The sequence below is a fragment of the Bacillus rossius genome, chromosome 1 (assembly GCF_032445375.1).
Source record: "Bacillus rossius redtenbacheri isolate Brsri chromosome 1, Brsri_v3, whole genome shotgun sequence".
Lineage (NCBI taxonomy): Eukaryota > Metazoa > Arthropoda > Insecta > Phasmatodea > Bacillidae > Bacillus > Bacillus rossius.
In genome coordinates this window covers 115410499-115433266 of record NC_086330.1, presented here as the reverse complement: position 1 = coordinate 115433266, position 22768 = coordinate 115410499, and the positions used below count along the sequence as shown (strand labels likewise).

The 22768-nt window shown below is 33.3% G+C and overlaps 2 protein-coding genes across 5 annotated transcripts in view; one reads left to right on the top strand and one right to left on the bottom strand.

The window, feature by feature from the left end:
* Window positions 1–22300, bottom strand: part of LOC134542679 (3-phosphoinositide-dependent protein kinase 1) — a 72302-nt gene extending 50002 nt beyond the window's left edge. Inside the window, exon 1 of the mRNA XM_063387137.1 lies at window positions 22104–22300. Coding sequence (XP_063243207.1) covers window positions 22104–22127 — 24 coding nt within the window. The 5' untranslated portion in view covers window positions 22128–22300. The remainder of the gene's footprint in view (window positions 1–22103) is intronic.
* The window catches only part of LOC134542652 (myocardin-related transcription factor B), a 315861-nt gene continuing 315366 nt past the window's right edge, over window positions 22274–22768 (top strand). For 2 of the 4 annotated variants that reach the window (XM_063387095.1, XM_063387076.1), the window contains exon 1: window positions 22274–22420. The gene's annotated coding sequence lies outside the window, so the exon portion shown is untranslated. The other 2 variants (XM_063387104.1, XM_063387086.1) reach the window with 1 other exon arrangement.

The window sequence follows — 22768 nt, the reverse complement described above, 5'->3', positions numbered from 1 at the left end:
GAGGTCATTTTACTGCGTTTCGAGATTTCCATTTAGTATAACTTTTGACTCGGAGCAGCTACGATGTTCGTTTGAGTTTCAATCGTCAGCTCTCGTCAAAATCTATCGATTGAATATATAAAACATTAGTGTAAAATAGTTACAGTGTTAAAATAATAAAAAGGTTATAACACGGTAATTATTTGTTTACTTTATTTCTTTCCTGAACCCGACGAACGGAAATAGTTGCTATCGTAAACAAAACATGCAAACCCGAAGGACTTCTTAGTGTTCAAGCATGATTATAACATACATAAAATAGCATATTTTGTATAGAAAATATTACCTGTTACGTACACGTATTCACGTACAACACACGGTCGTGTCCATGACACAGCCACACCCCATTTTAATTTTTTTTGTCAATTTATCGGCATTAAAATTATTTAAGGGCTATTTGTGTAGATGTGACACTACATATATCTTGCATTTTATGTCACAGATATTTTCAACAGACATTTACTAAGTATTATATAATGGGTTTAAAAACCGCGCAAGTGACAAGAGAGATGTAGTGTAAAATCTACACACACACGCCGCCTCAATGCAATAGTACAAATTGACAAAGTAACCAGATAGATGATAGATTGATTACATGTCGTTTAAAAGAGTAGAAAATATTCGAATAGTCATTTAATACTGGCGCATTATGTTAGAAAATTTAACTCGGAGAGCAGTAACGTTTCAATACAACAATCCCGAAATCACTACACTTGACTCGTAGTTCAGCGAAAAAAAAAAAGTGATGGACCTAATGAACAGTGATATAAGTTATATTTATTTCGCATGATTAAATATAGCACGAAGTTAACATCAAAAGGAAGATATACACGTCACGGTAAAGAACACCAAAAAAGTGGTAAAGATTGTACGCGAAATAGCTTCTAAAATAATTTTATTGGCTAATAAATTACGGTAAATATACCTAAATAAAACCAAATTGCAGAAACTGTTTTCGCTGGTTTGGATTAAAAAGATATTTGCTGAAAATAGCGTGTTTTTAATATAATTTATTTGTTACATTACCTATTTTTCATTAGTTTGAACATAAACCATACGCAACGAACACAACTGGAAGAAACATGCATGCTCAGTGGATCATTCTGTATCATTTCCGTTGCATTGTGCAAACGCATTTTGTTGTGCACTAAAATTTCACCCACGAAGTGTCGAAAGAAGTATAACTTAAAAAAAAGATAATTCAGAAATTTCAATCCTTCAAGTTGAATGCGACCGGTGTTGTGGCGGGAGAGCGCAGTCCTTACACGTGCCCGCGACAGAGAGAGACAGAGCTGGTGAGGGCATCCTTGTTTAGTCGCGCCGTCCTCTCCCGCTCCCCCCACGCTTCCGCCCCTACTCCCGAGAGCTGTGACGACAGAACCACCCCTGACATTTCCCGCCAACACTGCGAGCAACCCGCGCGCGCACCCCCCTCTTCGTGACCACCCACGCGCCGCGTCACACCCACAACCGCAGCCCGCCTCGTATTTCACTACCCAGCCTGCACCCTGCGACCCGCGACCAACACTTGCCATAAACAAAAAACGGGTACGTGTACTTATGTACGCGCGTGAGAAGTTATACTTCTTTGGCATCATTAAAAAATATTTTTAATTTATTGCATGCAAATAATTAATTACAATAAAATAATAAAAGGGCTGGAAAAAGATAGTCAACAGTCAATAAAGTTCAGTATAAATTTGAAAAATTAAATAAATAAAATTTAGAGAATAATAAATATATATGACATAATTTTTACTAAATATTAGCAAGATGGTTAATTTCAAATATTTATTATTTTCTTAATTTAATATTCACTTTTCATTTGTATCAAAAAGTTTTCATTAAATTTGTTTATTTATTTTTATAAATATTTATTATTTATTCAATTTAATAATAAATATTAAAAATTAAAATTTTAATTTGATGTTCGATTTTAATTTTTATCACAAATTTTTTATTAACTGTTTTAATAAATTTATTTCTTTATTTTGTAAATATTAAGTAACCAATAATAAATATTTAACATTAATAATTTAATAATATTTAGTATTAATTATATTAAATAATAATATTTTAATTTATATCAATAAATAATACATACGGATAGGTAACCTCAATTATATTGGTGCACTTGAAAAAGTATATAAGCACAATTTTATTTACTAATATTTACGAATAGTAAATAATATTAATCAAAATATTCAATTTAAATCACTACTGAATATAATTTATTTGCACATATATAATTCGCACTTGTATGAAACTAAAACACGTTTTGTGAATGTAGAAACTAGAAACATGTGGGTAAATATTATAAATATGAAAACAGTGATAGAGGCGACGAGCGTGCCAACATGCGCGACTAATAGAGGTTCTATTTCTATTTTGTTGGTAGTTTTTTTTCGAGTCTTAATGAGCTCTTTAGCCGGCAGCTTCAACCTGTTAATTTTGTGTTACAGTGATTCGTGCGCATCTTAACATTTCACTCTCATAATTTTTTCATAACGCGCTTAAAGAAGTCTAACTTCAAAAACACGTTATTTAACTTTCTGGTTATAAAGATGGTTAAAGAAAAATAAGCCGTATCTTCGTTTGCGTTAAAGACGTGTTCGAATTTGTAAATACTTAATCTGGTAATGTGTTATGTTTTAATTCGTATGCAGCTATCATTAACTTACATATACCAAACATTAAAAAAATATAATTAAAGTGTTTCAGGAATAAAAAAGTGCAATTTTTTAATACAACGGTAAAATACAATATATATACATATACACACATATATATATACACACACACAAACACACACCCGTACTTATAGCACTAATGATATTCACTGAAATTATTTAGAAAATAATATAGCCATTTACAAACAATATTTTGATCACTATATCTAATTTTAAGTCCAAAACAAGGCGATAACATACATACATACATACATACATACATACATACATACATACATACATACATACATACATACATGTTTGCTATGAAGACTAACACCAACATGACCAATTTGTAAATTTGGCGAGTTTCGTTAAATTTAAAATATGAAAATCAAAACTTAAAAAATACGTTGCCATTTTTATACACGAAATAAAATAACGCTGCCATTATGTCAACAAAATATGTCAGTTCAATAATGGTCCAAATTTTTAATTTCGCAATTTTCATTTCAGATTCAGATAGCATTTCCTTTTTTTGTGGTTATTGCAAACATATTTGTGCGTATTAGTTAGATATCAATTAAGTTACAATCTAGGTTTAAAAAACATATAATCTTGTAAATGCTCAAATGTTTCAAGCCAAAGACAAAATATTTTACACTAAAAAAAAATTGGTTGTCTGTAAAGTCGGTTTACGAACGATAGTTTAACGTGACGTTATAATAAAACATTGATGAAATGATTGCATAGTTTTATGAATAAAATTGAATCATTTTTATTGGATCATCACTATTTTGTATGGATACAAAGAAGGAGTGAAATGAAATCTACAATTTAATTGATAAATTTACTTTTATTTGCACTCATTAATTCAAATATGTTTATTACTTTAACGAAGAGATTATTTTAACTATAACTTTTATACATGTTTGCTATTTAACGTCTTCCAATCTGTGTTATTCTGTTAAGAATAGGACGATGAAAGGAAAAGTAGGAAACGAATGGGAGTGTTTCAAGTTTAATGTGCCTCGAAAAAGACAAATCGATGGTTGTTCCAATCAAGTGGAAGAGAGATAGATGCGGCGCAAGCGTACAATGAGCGTAACGGGACACAGCGTAACGGGACAATGAGTCATCCTTTTTCGTGAGTGCAGCCGGCGTTCATCGATTTAATAGACGTTGTCACGTCAAAAAAAGCATTAATTCACTACAAACAAACGGTTTTCTATAAATAACAATCGCAAAACATATGTACGCATTCTCTCACACAAAATAAGGTGATATTAGATTGTGACAATATGGATAGAAAATACAAAGTAGTAAAACCTCGTTTATCCGGCCCTCCGGATAATCCAGATCTGATTTGTAGACATTTTATTTAATGTTAAAATAAAAACTACAATTGTATTCTACATCTATGCAAACAAAGACGGTTAACACACGAAAATGTGCCTGACCGTGCTTCATTCAAACGCCATACATGTTTGAAACAGAAGAAAGTTAAGATATTATGTGAAAAGTTATTTTTATATTTTTTTAATTACTCGTAAACACTATAAATCATGTAAACTATGTAATTTTTTTTAACAAAACCTAGTTTTTTATTGCAGCCAACAGTAAGTCTACTTATTATATATGGATTATCCGGATTTTCGATTTTCCGGATTGCCTTTGGTCACAGTAAGTCTGGATAAACGAGATTTAACCATACTTCAGAAAATCAGCCACTGCGTGATAAGAAAATAAGTACAATAATTTGATGATTATTATATTTACTGGTAAATTACAACTGGTGAAATACCTAATACACGATCGAGAAGACAAAATGAACAAGTAAGTATCCAAGCAGAATTCTGTAGGAAATTTTTTTTCCCCTTGTTCTGCCGTGTTTTAAATTTATATAAGTATATATTTGCGCCACTAAGGAGGGACCGAAATCATCTGATACCCAGAAAAAGTAACTATGCATTTCCAGCAGACAAAAATGTTTTTCTTGCGACCAACTGTGTAAAACACCACGTGGTCTTTACCCTTTCGAATACATCAATCATTTTTAAAGATTTGTAACTTTATTTAGATTGTTGGCCAATGCATTTTCCCAACACGTTCTAAATTGTTACAACGTAGTACTAATAAACGCCATTTAGCTCGAAGCCTCTATGAAGAAAAATATATTTCACGCGGGCAACTACAAAATTTCTTAAAAGCCAGCTGAATGAGAAAGTACAAACTATAAATATACGTACATAGTTCGAAATATGCATTGCAAGAAATGACTTAATATTAGAAAACTCTAATCAGGCGGGGACCAATTAGACTTAAACAAAAAATTAAATTTTAAATTTCAAGAATGGCCACATACTGGTCGTATTACCTACTTCCTTTCACGACGCACTAAATATATACCTACTTTCTTATACATAGCCTTGAATACACTTAAAAAAATAAGCGAACGTTTACTCAGCGATAGAATAGTACATTTTTTATTTTCACGGAAGGGAATATGATGACTAACATTTCGATGAAACAAGTAATGGACAAGAAGTGGCGGTTGAAACAGACATAAATACTCTCCTATATATTTCAGTGTCCCGTAGTTCCTGTGCCCTAGATATGTGGAAATTATCGAGATCGTTCCAAGGGCATATTTAGGGGATGGCACCTTCCTTCCCTTCTGAAAAAAAAATTCGAAATTTATGAGTCTCAACCGATATAAGCCAAAACAGTATTTTAACTGTTTTGTAAACAAAACAACCAAACACGTAATGAACAAAATCGGTAAATTTTTGAACAACCTTGCAAAAAGATGTTATTTGGAGTAAGTCAGTAGTTTGATTTAATACATGTTAAACAGTTCAATAAATGTCGAAAAGCAAACAGCTACAACCACACTTATTGTGTGTCCCTCCCGTGAAAGTGTTCTGATAACGTCACTGACTTTTACCTTCGTTGGGCGTGCAACGAATCTAGTGAGAAAATGACGTCAGGTACAAACATGCTTCTTTATTCTCCTCGATTGCAACAAGCGTCGAGGCGAAGACTTCGAAATGACGTGCTCGGCAGCTCACAATCAAGTTATGAGTTAAGTTTAGCGTAGGTAAACTTTCTGCCTGCAGTGAACTCGGAATTGAGTGAACACGGTGCGGCAACGGGACGAGCAGAGGTATTTAATGAGAGTTCAAAGTTAAAGTGAGACTCAAGTGTAAACAGTAGCAAATATAGAGTGACAGCTGTGCAGGGACATCTCCATTTCTCCAGTGATTTTAATACGTTCTTATGAAAACTATATACCAATAACAAAATTCTTCATTTTTCTCGGACGAAAAAAGTATTTCACTTTTTTCTACATTATTCTCCACGTATATCTCAAGTATTAGCAACATAATCTTCTAAAAAGCGAATTTTGTTTTTCTCTACACCACAGTACAATTCCGACGCAGCGTTTAGTGTGCATTTTCGCTCAGTAGCAGCGATTATGCACAGCAGTCCACCTTGTTAACTGAACTGGATTATCTCATTCTGTTCCCGAACGACTCCCAGCCAAAGATGTTTACAATAAAGTAAAAATCGGGACTTCTCAATTCAATCCCAATAGAGGGTTTATTTTAAACGTGGACAATCATTGAATTGAAACTTTTCATTGCCAAGTTCACATCCGAGTCCAGGAACTTTAATTGGAGAGGAAGAAAATGTGCGCCGAAAATTTTGAAAAAAAAAAAAAAAAAAAAAAAAAAAAGTTGATACTAAAAGTTCATCGACGTGGTATAACAGTATAATGTACCTATGTTTTTAGTAGCAAGTATAACGTGGCAGAAGACAAACAGCGAAGAGAAATAACTAACGAGGCAGAACTTTCTAAAGCTTAAAAGCACAAACTTCACAATTATCGTGTGATTTCTTCAAAATCATCTTTTCATAATGTAAATGTAGCCAACTCGAGACCACATACAGTGCGTTCACGACCGTCTGAACATTTAGGAATGGACTTGTGACAGCCACTACTGTTGTCAACTGACCCAAATCAACTCGAAAATAACCATATCTACATACGTTCTCACTGACAACACATAAGAACGAACGAAAATACTTCACAAGATTTCAAACGAGTTCAGTTTATCTGTAATATCTGAACCTTTCACTAGACCAACACAAATTCGTTAAAAATGTATGTCACGAAACTTGTCTCTTATTTGACAGCTCTAAAAAGTTGAACCAAGGGTCTATGCATCCTTCTGTCAATGTTGTTTTGTTCGGAAACAACTTCATGTGACTGTCAATGCTTGTAACGAACCACGTGTTGCTTTTATAGTGACATTTTGGAAATGGGTACCGCTATTACTAATTTGAGAACTGTCAAAATCGAGACAAGTTGTGTCGAAATTGAGAAATGAGACACGACACGGATTATAAGCCAAACATTTAGTTTGATTTAATACAATTTCTTGTACATACGCCATTGCAGTTTTGCACTGTTTGTCATGAAAAAAATGAAGTTTGGGAAGAGCGCAATCAACTATCATAAAATAGATTAAAACTAGGGCAATTACATTATAGACAAATATTCTGAAATGAGGACGACTAATAAAAAAATATATATCTGAACATTTCTCTGCCTAAAGAATGTAATTTACAATATAAATGTTAAGTTCCGTTTATTTTAATAAACGAAATATTGGGTTTCGAGGAATTCAATAGCACAGGCTTGGCAACACTTCCAAATACTCAGGTCCGTTCTACAATGACACGGAAGCGGAGACGAATCTCAGGAAACGGAATATCTACAAAGGTACGCTTGCAGACATGGATACATGCGGATTAGCTCGGGAATGCCAAGCTCTTCGGTTTACACTACTCCGTGCGACCAATAGAAGCTGAGTATTTGGTCACGGGGGTAGCCATGTATCTCCAAGTTTTAAATACGTAAAAAATAGGTTTTGAAGTACAAGAATATGTAGTGTTATATAATGACGTTGTAGTGTATTATAATTATGAAAATACTGATAGTGTTTGTTTTCGTAACTCGAAAAATTTTAAAATTAATTGATTTTTCCTATCCGTGAAATTCAGCCTCATTGGTTGCTTTTTTCTTTTCTTTTCTTCGTGCATTGTGCAAGCGGCGGACGGATAGTGAAATGTAAGTATCTTGCTGGTCCGTAATCAGTTTCCGATTTTACGTTCCTGCGTGATTTTCGCCTAGTCACGGGTGTATTTGTGTCGGTGAGGATGGATGATGAGTGCGACGCTCGCTGGTGATACCGCTCAAGCGCGGTGTCTGGCTCTGAGCTGGCGCGCAGTCTTCTCGTCGTGAATAGGGCAACTATGAAACATGAGCGGTACCCATAACATTGTGTGGCGGAGAAATGAATATAAAGGTATAATGCAAGGCCCTTGGGTGCTTTCAAGAATCTTTACCGGCCATTTCAATAAATAAAAATTATATAAAAAAAACGGAAATACGGAAAAAGTCACCATTCGGATATCTTGAGCAGTTTTCAAATCACGTGGCCTCAAGTGAGTGTGTCACTTTTTTTTTTTTGCACCAGGCGGCATCTCAATCCTCAGTTGATTTAACATTAGGCCGCCCTTCTCGCTGCGTCAATGGGCTGCGCGGCCCTGAATCGCTGACTCAGAGTCTAGACGAGACCCAACCACCCTCCCCTGCGCCGCAAGTCATCGGGGTCAACGCCCGCGCACACGCGAGGGAACTGCCTCCCCCTCAGCGCGGCGCGACGCCGCGTCTAGACGGGGCGCTGGTGATGTCCACTAACGACGTCTGGGGCTCGCCGCGGAAAGTCGATACGGCGCGGCGCGGCGTGGCTGCCGCACAGACTCCCGGCCAGTCGAGGCCAGCTGCTACGAGCTGCACTGAACAAGAGCGGGCGCAGTGAATTTTCCAGCCAGTCCAGACATGCAGTAAAGTTCCGGTTATATCGAATGGCACGCACTGTACCGCACGGGAATAATTGCGAGAGCGGCGGAACATTGTTGTTCGGAAACGTTGGGACGGACGCTAGAAACAAACAAAAAAATTCTAGGATAATTGAGTTAGTATATATCAATAAATACTAAGATGTACTGATTTACTGAAATCCTAAAAAAAAATAGTTTTTTATCTCTAGAAGATAAGTGTAGCTTATAAAGATAGTTTTGAATCCGTTAAACATTTATATCATTCCAAAACTACGTATTGTAATTAGATACAAATATCAATACATTTTATGGCTTAAACAAAAAGAAAATCTTTATAAGAAATGGCTTTCCACCTTCGGTTAACCCGGAATTGTACTCGGAAATCACTTCCTAAACTCTCTCCCTTCAACAGCCCGTCATACACAGGGGCGGCTCCAGGATTATCTTTTGGGTAGGCTCGGACTGTGCCGCAGGGGCTTATGCACAGCTTTGGGAGTCCGTTCTCTGGGCTCTACCGCGTGGGGGGGGGGGGGGGGGGGGGGGGGGGGGTCTGGCGCCCACATCAGAGGATGGTCCAAGTAATATTTAAAGTTCAGATGCAAAATAGTAAGTTTTGTGGCTTTCTGATAGTAATTTATTTCTATCTGATGTCCAATATGCATAATATATTAATACAAGAATTATTATAAATGTATGATTGTATTTCAACAAAATACCATTTAATACATACAAAGGTCACATTAGGATCAAACTTGTGTTAATATAAGGTGAATATTACAACACAACTCGCATGTTAATGTAAAATATTACAAATCTGCAGGCGAATGTACAGTTTCATTTCATTGCCAACTGCCCTTTTCATTTAAACCTAACGTTTAATAATAATTGTGTATGTTTATAAAAAAAGTTTTATTTCCAGTTTTCAATTTTGAAAATGTTGGGTAGGCCCGGGCCTACCCGGGCTACCCGCTGGAGCCTCCACTTGTCTTACATGTCACAACAATGCCAAGATGAGGTGTCACTTTGACAGATGCTTCAATGAACATCCACTCTCTGACGGCTGAATATTGTTATTAAACTAACAAAATAATTACTGATAAATGTACAGCTATCAGGACCACCCAGAATGGGCGGGGGGCGGAAAGCTTCCTTCCGTTGAGATCAATATGTTTGACGTGACAACGTCTAATAAATCGATGAACGCCGGCTGCACTCACGAAAAAGTGTCCCGTTACGCACATTGTCCCGTTTGTGTCCCGTTACGCTCATTTTATCTTGCTCTTTGCTAACCTGAATCTCCTAGCATAGCGACCGAGTCTGTGGCGTAATTCTGTTTTCATGCATTTCAATGTAACATTTTCATTGCTCTTTGCTAACCCGTTCCTCCTAGCATTGCTGCAGAGTCCGAGGCGCAAATATATTATTTTTGACTGCATTTTGGTGATGGGTAAGCCATTTTCCTTCACATCATCCTTGAAACACTCCCATTTGTTTCCTACTTTTCCTGTCATCGTCCTATCCTTAACAGAATAACACAGATTGGAAGAAGTTAAATAGCAAACATGTATAAAAGTTATAGTTAAAATAATCTCTTCGTAAAGTAATAAACATATTTGAATTAATGAGTGCAAATAAAAGTAAATTTATCAATTAAATTGTAGATTTAATTTCAATCCTTTTTATCCATACAAAATAGTGATAATTCAATAAAAATGATTCAATTATGTTCATAAAAGTATGCAATCATTTCATCGTGTTTTGTTATGACGTTGTCACGTTAAACTATCGTCCGTAAACCGACTTTACAGACAACCAAATTTTTTAATGCTTTGGTTCACCTCAATATGACGAAATTTCCAAGTTTATTGTTAACAGAATTCATATGAAAACTTATAAGTAATGCCAAACGCACAGATAATTTTTACAGTTATGGACACAGTAATGTTTACGGTCTTTGGAATTTTTTTTATACGGTTTGATAAGTAGTACATTAAATAATGGGGCCTGACAAAATTATTTTCCTCCGGTTCCTTGGTGTCTCTCAATGGCTTTGCTGGTGCTACACTAATTTGTGTGTGCTTTGTTTATTTTGTTATCAAAATATTTTTTTCTATCAAAGACTGAATGTTATCCAAAGTACCTGTATCAAAAAAGACTAATTCTATTGAACAGTGGGAACATTTTAAGACAAGTAGCATCATATTCTAATGAAAGTATTTAAGAGACATACATATTTTTTTCAAAGTAAAATTTATGTACGTATATAGTTTAAATACAATTTTTTTAAATAAATGTGAAAACTATTCTAATTTTTATTATAACCTTATTTTAAAATGGTTTAGATGGTTTATGCACTGATACAGTGCCTCCCAAGTATAAAGAATGTGGGAAAAATGCTAGTATTACCCTTCCATTTCCCAAAATGTAGAGTCAAATTATAGAAATCTGGGTTTATAAACAAATAAACCATTACAACAAAAGAGTGTTAGTTCTGCCATATTTACAAGTAAACCGAAGGCCCAAAAATTCCATTCAGCTAGACGGTAAATTTTTTCAACCCATATTTTTTGAAAGACGGTCATTATGAAAAGAAGCAATTCAATCAATAAACTTGACGAACCATATTTAAATTTGAATTGGGTTTGCAAATTGTTATCGAAGTTGACTAATTTGCTACTAACAGTCAGCGAGGGCAGAAGGGCAGAAAAAATGACAGAATACCTTCCCTCCACTTATATTAAGACCGTCCACTGCCAACAGTTGTATGTAAATAAATGCAACAGTATTCATACTGCATGTTTAGGTTTTTGTGCTTTGAGTTCACATCCCCGTCTTGTCTACAGTTCTTTACGCCCATGGCGCAGGCACCCCGCGATATTTGCGTGTCCGCGAGGAAGCCTACAGTCCAGACGATCTCCGAGGCGGCAGGCGAGGGGAAATAAAAACAATGGTAGACTCTTTCTATCCCGTCCAACTCTTCTTCCTGAACCATCCCACTGTTTCCCGTAACCAACCTGATGAAGTTAAAGCATGAAAGTTTGCATCACGCATGTAAGTGCCCAGGGTGTTCCCTGTTTCTATGGAGGTTTTACCTCGGCCAAACTTATCTAGTTTTTTAGTCTAGAGCTAAGAAGTTAGGGGAGTTAGTCATGGCGCCAATCGCAGCCATGGCTGGCCAATCCCTTCTTAGCACTGATGCATGCTACCTCTCCTGCATGGCTTAAACCCAGAATGTGTAATATTACATCATTTCTACGTCAAATGTACGTAAGAAAATGATTTTGGTATTATATCACTAGCATGTCGGTGAGGCAAACCCATAAATTTAGCCCCTACCAATAATAACTTTAAAATTAGAAGAAATTAAGTTTTATCATTGAAAAAAATTAAATCCAAAAATTATTAACATTACCTCTCATAAATCAATAACCTGACATTTGAAGAAATTCACTACGTAAATAAATAAACAAAATAAAAAAAACTTAACTACCTACTAAAAAAATAGTAAATACTTGTCAATATGTACCACACAATAACGTTAAAATTTCCTTGAAAAAAAAAGGAAAAACTTATAACTTTAAAATTAGAATAAATGAAGTTTTATCTTTGAAAAGTCAAAAAACTACGAACTTAAAATCGCTACACGCTGTCAATTTAACTTCACTTACTGCTACTACAGCATGTCGGTGACGCGAACTCACAACATTTTACCCATGTACACAGGCCGCTGCGCGTCGCCAGTCTGGCGCAACACGTCACTAGCATGTCGGTGACGCGAACCCATAAATTTTGTCCCTACCAAAAATCGCTCAACGCCGCTAAGAAGTTTTCACTTCAAAAAATCGCTCGGCAGAGTGTCGTCGGGGGCAGCAGCCCTGAAGAACGCAGTTGCTACGCCGAAGCTCCGACTAGTCACCGCAACGCCACTTTGCCCGACCTCAGCTCCACGTCGAAGTATGGTATGTCAACGAGAGTAAGTCCGGCTGCTGGTGATAGAACATTTTCCCTACTGATGTGATGGAAAATTTTCAGGTGCTGATCATTGCAGTAGGTGAGGCGGAAACAGTTTAAGTCCGAAATGGACTTGGCCATTGGCAGACCTGTTAAGGACACGACAGGACTTTACGTTTAGCGAGCATGACGTTTGGACTCCTCCTAGAGGAGTGTTTTTGGTGACTGTTTTTGAGCTAGTCGGTAGATGGTCGTATTATATGGTTTTTAACCCGATCTGGACGTTGTTTATTCTCCCGATGTGATCAGAGATGTTGAGGATAAATAAGTATAATTACGTGACATACGTAAGAACTGTTACGCTTACGTGTTGTAAATGTCGCTATGCAGATTTGGGCTCTATGAGACGGCATTCAATAGAATATAAGACATAGCGAATTTCGAAAATGCACCCACCGTGTTCACAATAGTTACGTAAAGCTGACTTGACTAAAAGAGAAGAGAGAGAACACGAGTCTTATAATTGCTACTTATTGTCAGAGTACATTTAAATAGCAATACTGAAAATAATTTATGCGTGGCCTTAGAGTGAAGTGTACTTTCGTATGAGTCTACATGCGCAGTATTTGCTGAACTTAGCTACCACCAGCTATCAACGCACAGCTGTTGGAGTTTCAACAGGGGCTCAAGATGGTACCTGGTGATTGTGAAGCTCGGCGGTGGACGAGTACGCCCGGACAACACGACTCCCAGAGCGAGTAGGAACTCGCTGCCGCCGCAACGCAGTACAAGGCAGGTGACGAGCAGCATTTATTTCCACATTTTCTGTGGTGTTCATTTTCATCACGTAACTGGTTCAGTGATACACTACACTTGATACAACTCGCATAACGGCGCAAAGTAACATTCTGGCTGAAACTTTTATCATTTTCTTTCTGTAATTTTGGAAATATTTAGTTAATGACTCTTAAAAAACGAATGTTTGATAACGTAATGGTAACTTCTGCCTTCTCTAATTCAAAGTGAATGTTCACAGATAATTATGTATATTATCGCTTGTTTAAAAGCAATTGAATTTTATGAAATTATGCCAGTTTTGTAACCGATTGGTATCAAATAACTGGAACACTTGTAAATAGGAATAAATTCTGATTATATATATATATATATATATATATATATATATATATATATATATATATATAGACAGACAGACAGACAGACAGACAGACAGACAGACATGCACAGACAGACAGAGACAGGCAGTCAGACAGACACACACACTGATATATATATATATATATATATATATATATATATATATATATATATATATATAGATATATATATATAGTAGCCTTTGAGGATATTGTGACTATCTGCTCTATTAATTTTTAAATGATTTTGTGTTGCAGCCCTGAATCAAGTAATTGCTTGCAGACAAGGGAACAAAATATTTTTGAGTTATTATTTCAATTTAATTAAGTGCTGTGAATTTATTTGTGCTTAATAAATATGCGTAGCATTGGCCTTGTTTTATGTTCTTTCGGTTGTGACCCCACAGTTACACGTTTTTGTATTCACTACTCTCACACCTAGCCACATATGTATGTGTCCAAGTATATATATGCATTTTTAAGCATGCAAAATGACCAGGAATATACATAATTAACATGTACAAGTAACAGATAGTAAAGCATTAGAAACTTTTTTTAAAATTTGCTTTTCTTTAGTTGTTGATAAGGTGAAAGATGGCAAGAAGGAAGAAGTTGGTAAGATGTCACCTAAATAAAATGTGCAGTGTAATAAATAAGAAAGGTTACTGCCTGCCAGGGCACACATGCATACATTGTGCAGAGCTTCACAAGAACCCATGTGATTTAAAAACCATTCAAAGATATAAAAGTTGTGTCTGTTTATAAAAATGTGAGATTGGTATGGAACTTCTGTTTCAAAATTTAGTTTTTAACTACATTTTTTTGGAGAGTAAAAATAGCTAAAAACTAGTTTTTCTAAAATAAAATTTTGCTATGAAACTGTTGGTACAGATCCTTAAATGCATCATAGAGTCAGGATAACAACTTTTAATGTGCATAACTCCTTATCTTCATTTCTATGCCATAAAATGTTATGGTCACTAGTCTAATACTTATAATTGCTCTATGCATGAAGAGAAAACTGCATGACAGTTCAGAGCCATGCCCCTAGAGGCGATACCACACTAGCTGAACCAGTGACTTACTTATCATCACTCCTCACTAACACACATACACACCTATCACTAGAAGTGTGAGTATTCTTATGTGCAACTGTAACCGGCTATACATAACATGCACAACTGCCATATAATTTACCTACACATAAATAAACAGGTATATACACTTATGTATAAATTATGACAACGGAAATACATGCTAGACCTACTTATTTAGTTTATAATAAGTGAAATGTATTTTTGTTGCTCTTAAGCATCTCTTTTTGTTGAAAAAAATTTACTTAGTTATAAAAATATTTGAAATTAGATTCAATTTCATATAATTTTTAATCCAAAGGTATAAACAATGTTGCAATGTCACTTTTTTCTTCCAATAGATTGCAAGACAATGACATCAATGATTATATTTACTTCTTATCTGGAAGAAAGAATCATTGATGGATATTTACACATTAATGTGCAACATTACTTAAAATTTATAAAATAGTGTTTTTGTGTTATGTAGGGGTGTCCAAAAAACCAAGGGAAAGGGTCCAGAGGCAAATATCATCACACACAGCTTACTGAATTTTCAAGGCAATAAGGCTATGTTGGTGTTAGGGACTGGTGTTTTTGACAATTGAAGTCTAAATTTACACAAAAAGGATAACACAACTAGCAGTTGGTGGTTTGTTCTTGAAATCAGTTTAACTCTCCGTTAGCAGTGGTTAGTTTTAGGTAGATTTTGAAGAAAGACTACCTATTGTAGATATTAACTCTTTTATATATATATATATATATATATATATATATATATATATATATGTATATATAAACTTTTACAGACACAATAACTGCCATAATTTTGCACAAATCAATTATAAAATTATACATAATCCATCAAAGGGGTAGAAATGGGAAAAGTTTTTTAAAAAATATAATAATCGCTATAACTCCCACAATATGAAATATATTACATCTGTTTGAACATATTATAACTTGTAGGAGTAATACCAAAAACATCTGTTTAAATAAATTTTTCGTACAAAGGTTGTAGGACAAAAAAATTAATACTCCCTTAATAGGCACACCATGGAAACCGTTCAAACTGTTTGAAAATCTTATAATTTTTATTTAAAACATTTGTCTGGAAATATTTTTGATAAGATGAACCACTGCTGTAAGGGGTTGAAAAAACAGAGGTACAACTTAAAAATACATTTAAATGATTTGTAAATCTTATAATTTTTATCTAAAACTTTTGTCTGAAACAATATTTTATAAGACAAACCATTCCTCCAGGGGTTGAAAAAAAAAAAAAAAAAACTGGGGAAGAAATTAAAAAATTTCCATACCATGTAATAAGCTAATATACCAGTTCTTATTTTTTGTGAAACCTTTTAATATTATCTACAACTTTTGCCCGAAATAATTTTTTATATTACCAACCATTACTTAAAGGGGTGGAATATAACAGATAACAGGGATTGAAGGACAAAAAAACTCTCTTAAATACACTTTAAAATCAGTTCAAAGCATTTGTAAATTTTATGAATATCATCTAAAAGATTGGTTAGAAATACAACAAATCATTGCTGCTCAGGGTTAAATAAAAGGGGTTATACGACAAAAAAAAAAAAAAAAATCATAACTAAATTATTCTATAAAATATAAAGTCTATAACAATTAATTGTAAATATTATAAAAATTGTCAAAAAATTTGGTCTGCAACAATTTTTGTTAAGAAGAATCATTTCTGCAATGGGGTGATAAAATCTGGGGTTGGAATAAAAAAAAAGCTTCTGTACCATTTACACTATCGAATGGGTTCTTATATATTTTAAACATTCTAAACATTGTCTATTCTATCATTGTCAATGTTTAAGTTGTTTTATGTAACCAACAATTACTGAAACGGGTAAAAATAACACACGTTGAAAGACAAACAAAATTATAACTTTTTAGTAGGTATACTATTAAATCCATTATAATTTATTGAACAAATTCTAACCATTTTCTAAAACTTTTGGCTAGGCTAAAACAATTTTTGATGAGATGAACTATTACTGTAAAAACTGAGGTTGAAATTAAAAAAAAAAATTGGTTGACTGTAAAGTTGGTTTACGAACGATAGTTTAACGTGAAGTCATAACAAAACATTGATGAAATGATTGCATACTTTTATGAATAAAATTGAATCATTTTTATTTTAATAATAAAAGAATAAATACTTGAAATTATACTAGTAATCAGATTTTTAAAATGCAAGAATAATTAACTTTTATTGCCGAAATTGTTGTTGTAATAAGCAATGAAAACCACATTAACTTTTCACTTCACTTTATAAACAGTCGACGAAACAGTTCACGTGTAGATGACTTGTAATTAACTTTTAAAAACTGGTGTTTAGCTATAAAGTTTAAATATAATAATGAACAGGTTTTTATATAAATAAGCTGTAATCAAATATCTATCATAAATTATATGAATCACCATAATTCTTTAGTCAATTATAATATAACCTATTATTACTGCACTCGCCGTGCCTGGTTCCCGCGATAGCAGATAGATATCGCATTTCATTGGGTTCGCGTCCGTCACTGTAGACAGCAGCACGGTAGGGGAATAATATTATTTTGTTTTTATAACACGATTTTATAACAAATACGCATCCCAAATACACCAACCTATTTATATTGTGTTACAATATTTTTTAAAACATTGAGCAAAAGATCCCGGGTGTAATTTGAATTATTATGTGTAACTGTAAAACACCAGTGTTCATTAAAAACATATTTGAATATTCAACATTAGTTTTAAATAACCGTACCGATTGTGCTGAAAATCGGTGGACGATCTTTAAATTACATAATATTAATAATTCAAACGACGAAAATATGATTGAAAAGTCAAAACGATGGTTGTTCCAATCGAGTGGAAGAGAGATGCCACGCATGCGTACAATGAGCATAACAGGACACATCCGTAGTGGGACATCCGTATTGGGACAATGTGCGTTACGGGACACTTTTTCGTGCGTGCAGCCGGCGTTCATTGATTTATTAGACGTCATGTCAAAAAAAAAAAATCAAATCTTCCTTACTATCAAATTCTTATGAAGTTATGTGCAATAAATATTATTTTAAACCTTGGTCCAAAGCAAATATTTATAGGACCACGTATTAGTGCAAAGAATGATATATTGTGTTTGAAGGTCAAAAATGCATAACTACCTTAGTAGGCTTGATATGAAATTTGTTTTAAGCTAGTCAATGGTGGATGCATTGAGTTAAAAACATTCTAAATATTTTCGCTGTATGGAATATGAGAAAATGTTTAACTGATCAGTTTTAAATATTAAAGAACATATAAGATGTTATGTACATTAAGTTCCTAAAATGGTACAGAAGTTTATAGGAGTTTCAAGAATATTGCCAAAAGAATTAGGTATGTACTTCAAAATCTACCTATGCCTGTAGACTGTGTCAAAATTATTTTTTTTAATTTTCAGTAATTGCAACAATTAGTTGAGTAAAGTAATTGTAAGCATTAAATCTTTTTTGAATCTGCACAAAAATATATGTCATGCAATTTAATATACAAATGCAATAATAGAATAAAAAAAGGAAAAAAAAAAAAAGGAATGTTTCTTCTAATCTTCCATTATTTGTGACTGCCACTGGATCTACAGTGTGTGAAGAAGGTTAACAATTGATAAAAAAGTTAATTCATAAGGAAACAAAATATTTAAGCCTACACCTGAGTATATTTTGTGATACAGATAATCTATATTCTGCATCATAAAAAAAGGGGATACAAACCATCAAGTTAAATTAGTCTACTAAGTATATAAGACCTTATTAAATATTAAAAAAATCTTAAATTAAACAAGAAATCAATTACTATAGTGTACTACATTAAGGAAATAAACATTATGTTCACTGTAGAACGTGGTATATTTATTTATTGAAATTAGGCGCCTAATTTTATATACCTACATGTTTCTCCAGAAATAAACAATTGATTATGATTCCTCTTATTAATATTGTTTTATCCAAGTTATTACACTCATTTGTTCCTGGCTAATTTGTTTCCGCTTACAAGACATGTAAGTGTCTAAAATGTGTAATAAGGAAGTGTAGAGTGAATCATAAACTAAATATTCATTTATGAATTCGATTTGTAAAATGTATATGTTAAAAGTAATGCCAAAGGTTAGGAATTTGACGTAACTAGTTATACCTTCCAAAATATTAGTTTTTTTTTATTATCTTGACTTAAAAGAACAAGCAAACATAAATTACATCTATTTAGGTGATCAAATAGTCTCAATAGCATATATACTATATCAGTGATAGTTATCTGTATGCGGACATATATTCCTAGAGAGCCAAAAATCTAAGTAAAGGTATTCCATACTAGTAATGTCTCGATTCACGTAACCTTACGTCTAGTTCAGTTGTTCGGAGACACTTCAAACTCTGCAGCACTGGACATCTGGATTGCGGTAACCAGAGACAAGGACGTTTTCGACCAGCTGAAAACTACGAATACTACTGTTCTAGTATTAGATGACGGCAGTCCAGCATCCTCCTCTGATCCTGAAAAGTCTTTATAATTAATGTGAAACGATCTCACCGACGTAGACCACATGGAACCTTAGATGTATGGTCGTCATGGTTGTGTCGAGAACTCAGGCCTCAGAATTATTGTGACAGCGACTGACGGCACCGACCATCGTCCTTCAGGGATGGAAAGTACGAAGATTCGAACCCAGGATGGTCAGGAATGTAGATATCGACCGAAGAGTAATTTCATTCTTGAAGTTTGGAAAATCCATAATTCTGTCAAATTAATGCAGAATTTAATGAACCCAACTTGAAGTCTATCAAAATAACGTAACTCCGCTGTAGTCTCTTCTTGTGAGCTGAACGGAAATGTAAAGAGAAGTACTACCCTCACTCAGTACGTATCTTCCTCTCCAGATAATTTTTCCTTAATTTATTTGCTTTTTACACATCCATATTCGAAAAAACACTATCGAACGAATACCTCTTTATAGCAACCATAGATGAATTAACCAAAGCTGGAATTGAAAATCCACAGACTTATGCAAGTAGGAATAAGGAGAATTTAAACCACGCTAAAATATAGTAATGGTTTTATAAATGCATAGATGAAATAGCTTTGCAATAGCATCATTAATTAGATTTGAGGCTCTCTATTCACATCTTCCTCTTACTTTTTTTTAACATAAAACATTTTAAATAAATTACATCAATTTTGCACTCATAATCTCATAAAAAAAATGAAAAAAAGGAAAAAGAAAAACTGTAAACATAGTGACGGTTTACATCACCATAAAGTAAACTTATACCCAATCATTCTAATTTATTTTTATACCCTTAAGTACCTATATATTTTTTTAATTTATTTATAATAATTCTAAATGTTACCCTCACAAAACCCAGTTTTATGCAATTGTCTCATAAAGATGTCGTAAACACTACTATTTTTATGATATCATCACTATTGTTATGTATAATGTAATACATTAAATCCAAAAAATTATTTTCTTCAAATTTACATGGGATACTGAATTGTGAGAATTGCTGCTTTAGTTAACTGAACCACTGCACCCTAATATGTTACATTTAAATATTGTTCATAGAGTGAAATTAATGGTTAGTAATAGAAATATGTTTATTTTGAATCTTTAACTCACGTGTAGCTATGACATAAATTTATTGCATATAAGATAAATATAATATATGAACTTTTGGGGCAAGTTAAATAAATTTCCTTCTTGTTACAAACCCCACCAATAAAGATTGTGTTGACCAATAAGATGAGTGTAATGATTGAGTGAAAAAAATCTGAGAGCAAAATTAATCCTAACTCATAAGTTGGTCACCTATTTAATTATTTATTATAATTATGACATGCCTATCTACAGCTAGATACCTTAGTTGGTAGGCACAATACAAAAATGCTAATACAAACAACATAAACTTTCAAACATATGGATATTTTTTTTGAAAACTTAGATAAGGTTTTAGAAAATTGAGTTTTATTCTTAAATAATGATTTGCTTAATGTAGATGTCAAAACTAATACCAGTAATATGATAATAGAAGCACTCAATTGAGATAGAACTAATATAATATTAGAGCAAACAGCATAGAATGTAAAATAACTTTCTAACCCACAGAAAATTATAAATTAAATTTTTTTATTTTTAACCTTCAATATTTGATAAAGAGATGCAGCAAGTGAAGTTTTTGGGTTGAAAAACCTATCCTATAGCTTATTAAGAATTATTTTTTGTCATAATGTTTAAGATCTGCCTAAGTATGTTTAAGTACATGATATAAAAACATATTTATGTAAGAATACAGTTAATAGCATTTAATCAAATAGTCGACAAATAATTGAACCTAAAAATAAAAGTTATTAAAACAGTGTCTCAATTTGTCGAGTGTTCTCGTGTTTTCTCGCTCTATTATATACATCAGAACTACAGCATGGATAATAAATGCATTTTAGGTGTTTCAACTGATAGGAGAGAGAGTGCAAAAGAGTGCAAGTAAAGAAAAAGATCAAAACCGCATACTTGATGCATTCTCTCGAGCTCTCTGACACCTACTAAGTTTCTTTACAACTATAGGTTAAGGTTACTTTACGTAACAGATGTCTGAATTCTTGCAGTGTAGCAAAGAAGTAATATTTTTTAACAGTCATTTTTATTTGCGCTACAGTATGTTATGAATAAGGTTGAGATTAATTTTATGGCTATTACAAATGTTTATTACACATGTTGGTAGTTTTTTCACCATGTATAAATTTTTAATCATAAAGCTGTTATATAATTTTAAATACCTAGACCTTGTAACATCTATGACATTATTTTAGTTGTCTATACATAAATAAGTTAAATTAAGATTACAAACTGTTAAATTCTTAACCAATTAATTTTAACATGTTTATTTTGTATACCAAAGTTACAGAAGGCATAAAATTTTTGCCTAAAATAACTCTTGCAAATAATGCACAAGAAATAAACATTAATTTTTTATAACACATGGTCTTCAAAAGTTTTATTATAAAGTAAATTTTTAATAGGGTGAAAAAAAGTTTTGAAAAAAAGTAAAGAAAAAGTAGGCTACTTAAAAGAACTAAATTAAGACTAACATGCAATGAATAAACATCAAAACTACAAAGCCGCACATTGGCCACAATTGTCTAATTATGAAAATTATAATTTAATAATTATGTGATAGCTTTTCTAACATAAACAACATTATAAAACAATAACATACTAATATGAATCATCTCACCATTTGTCCTGTTGCATTAGCCATGATATCATTCACTGATAATTATCCGGATATTGCAAATTTTGTTTTGACATAAATTAAATAACAGCTCTTTTGGCCTCAAAGTTGTCACCATGTCGAATAACAGTGCATATTTTCAGAACTGCGACAACATAATTGATCAATTAGGTGACAGATGCCGCAGGAGTAGAGCTGTTTTCTTCCCTTATCATGAGGTTTACAATTTAGTCAAGAGATGGCACCACGTGTTATAGATTTATTGGAAAGATTAATCACAATATTGTATTTTGGAAATAAAAAACAGGATATTGTAATAGGTATGTATAGTTATGTTGGGTATTGTGACAAATCTTATAATTTTTTCATCTACGTTTGCTACGCGTAGAAACTCGCACAACTACGATACTTGTTATTGATGAGTTGCTAAAAAGTAAGTTGTAGTTCTGAGTAAATTGTTTTGACTTGCAAGGCCGCACCCCAATAACCTTTATTTAATACATGTTAGGTTATTTGTCGTATTTATAGTGAAAAATATCCTATTGGGTTTATTGAAAATTATTAACTTAAACAAAACACAATGCCTGTATGAGATCTATGTCTTAACTATCTTTAGCATGCGTCAGATTAGTTCAATAATTTGATTCACGTGACAGTTTGCACGTTAG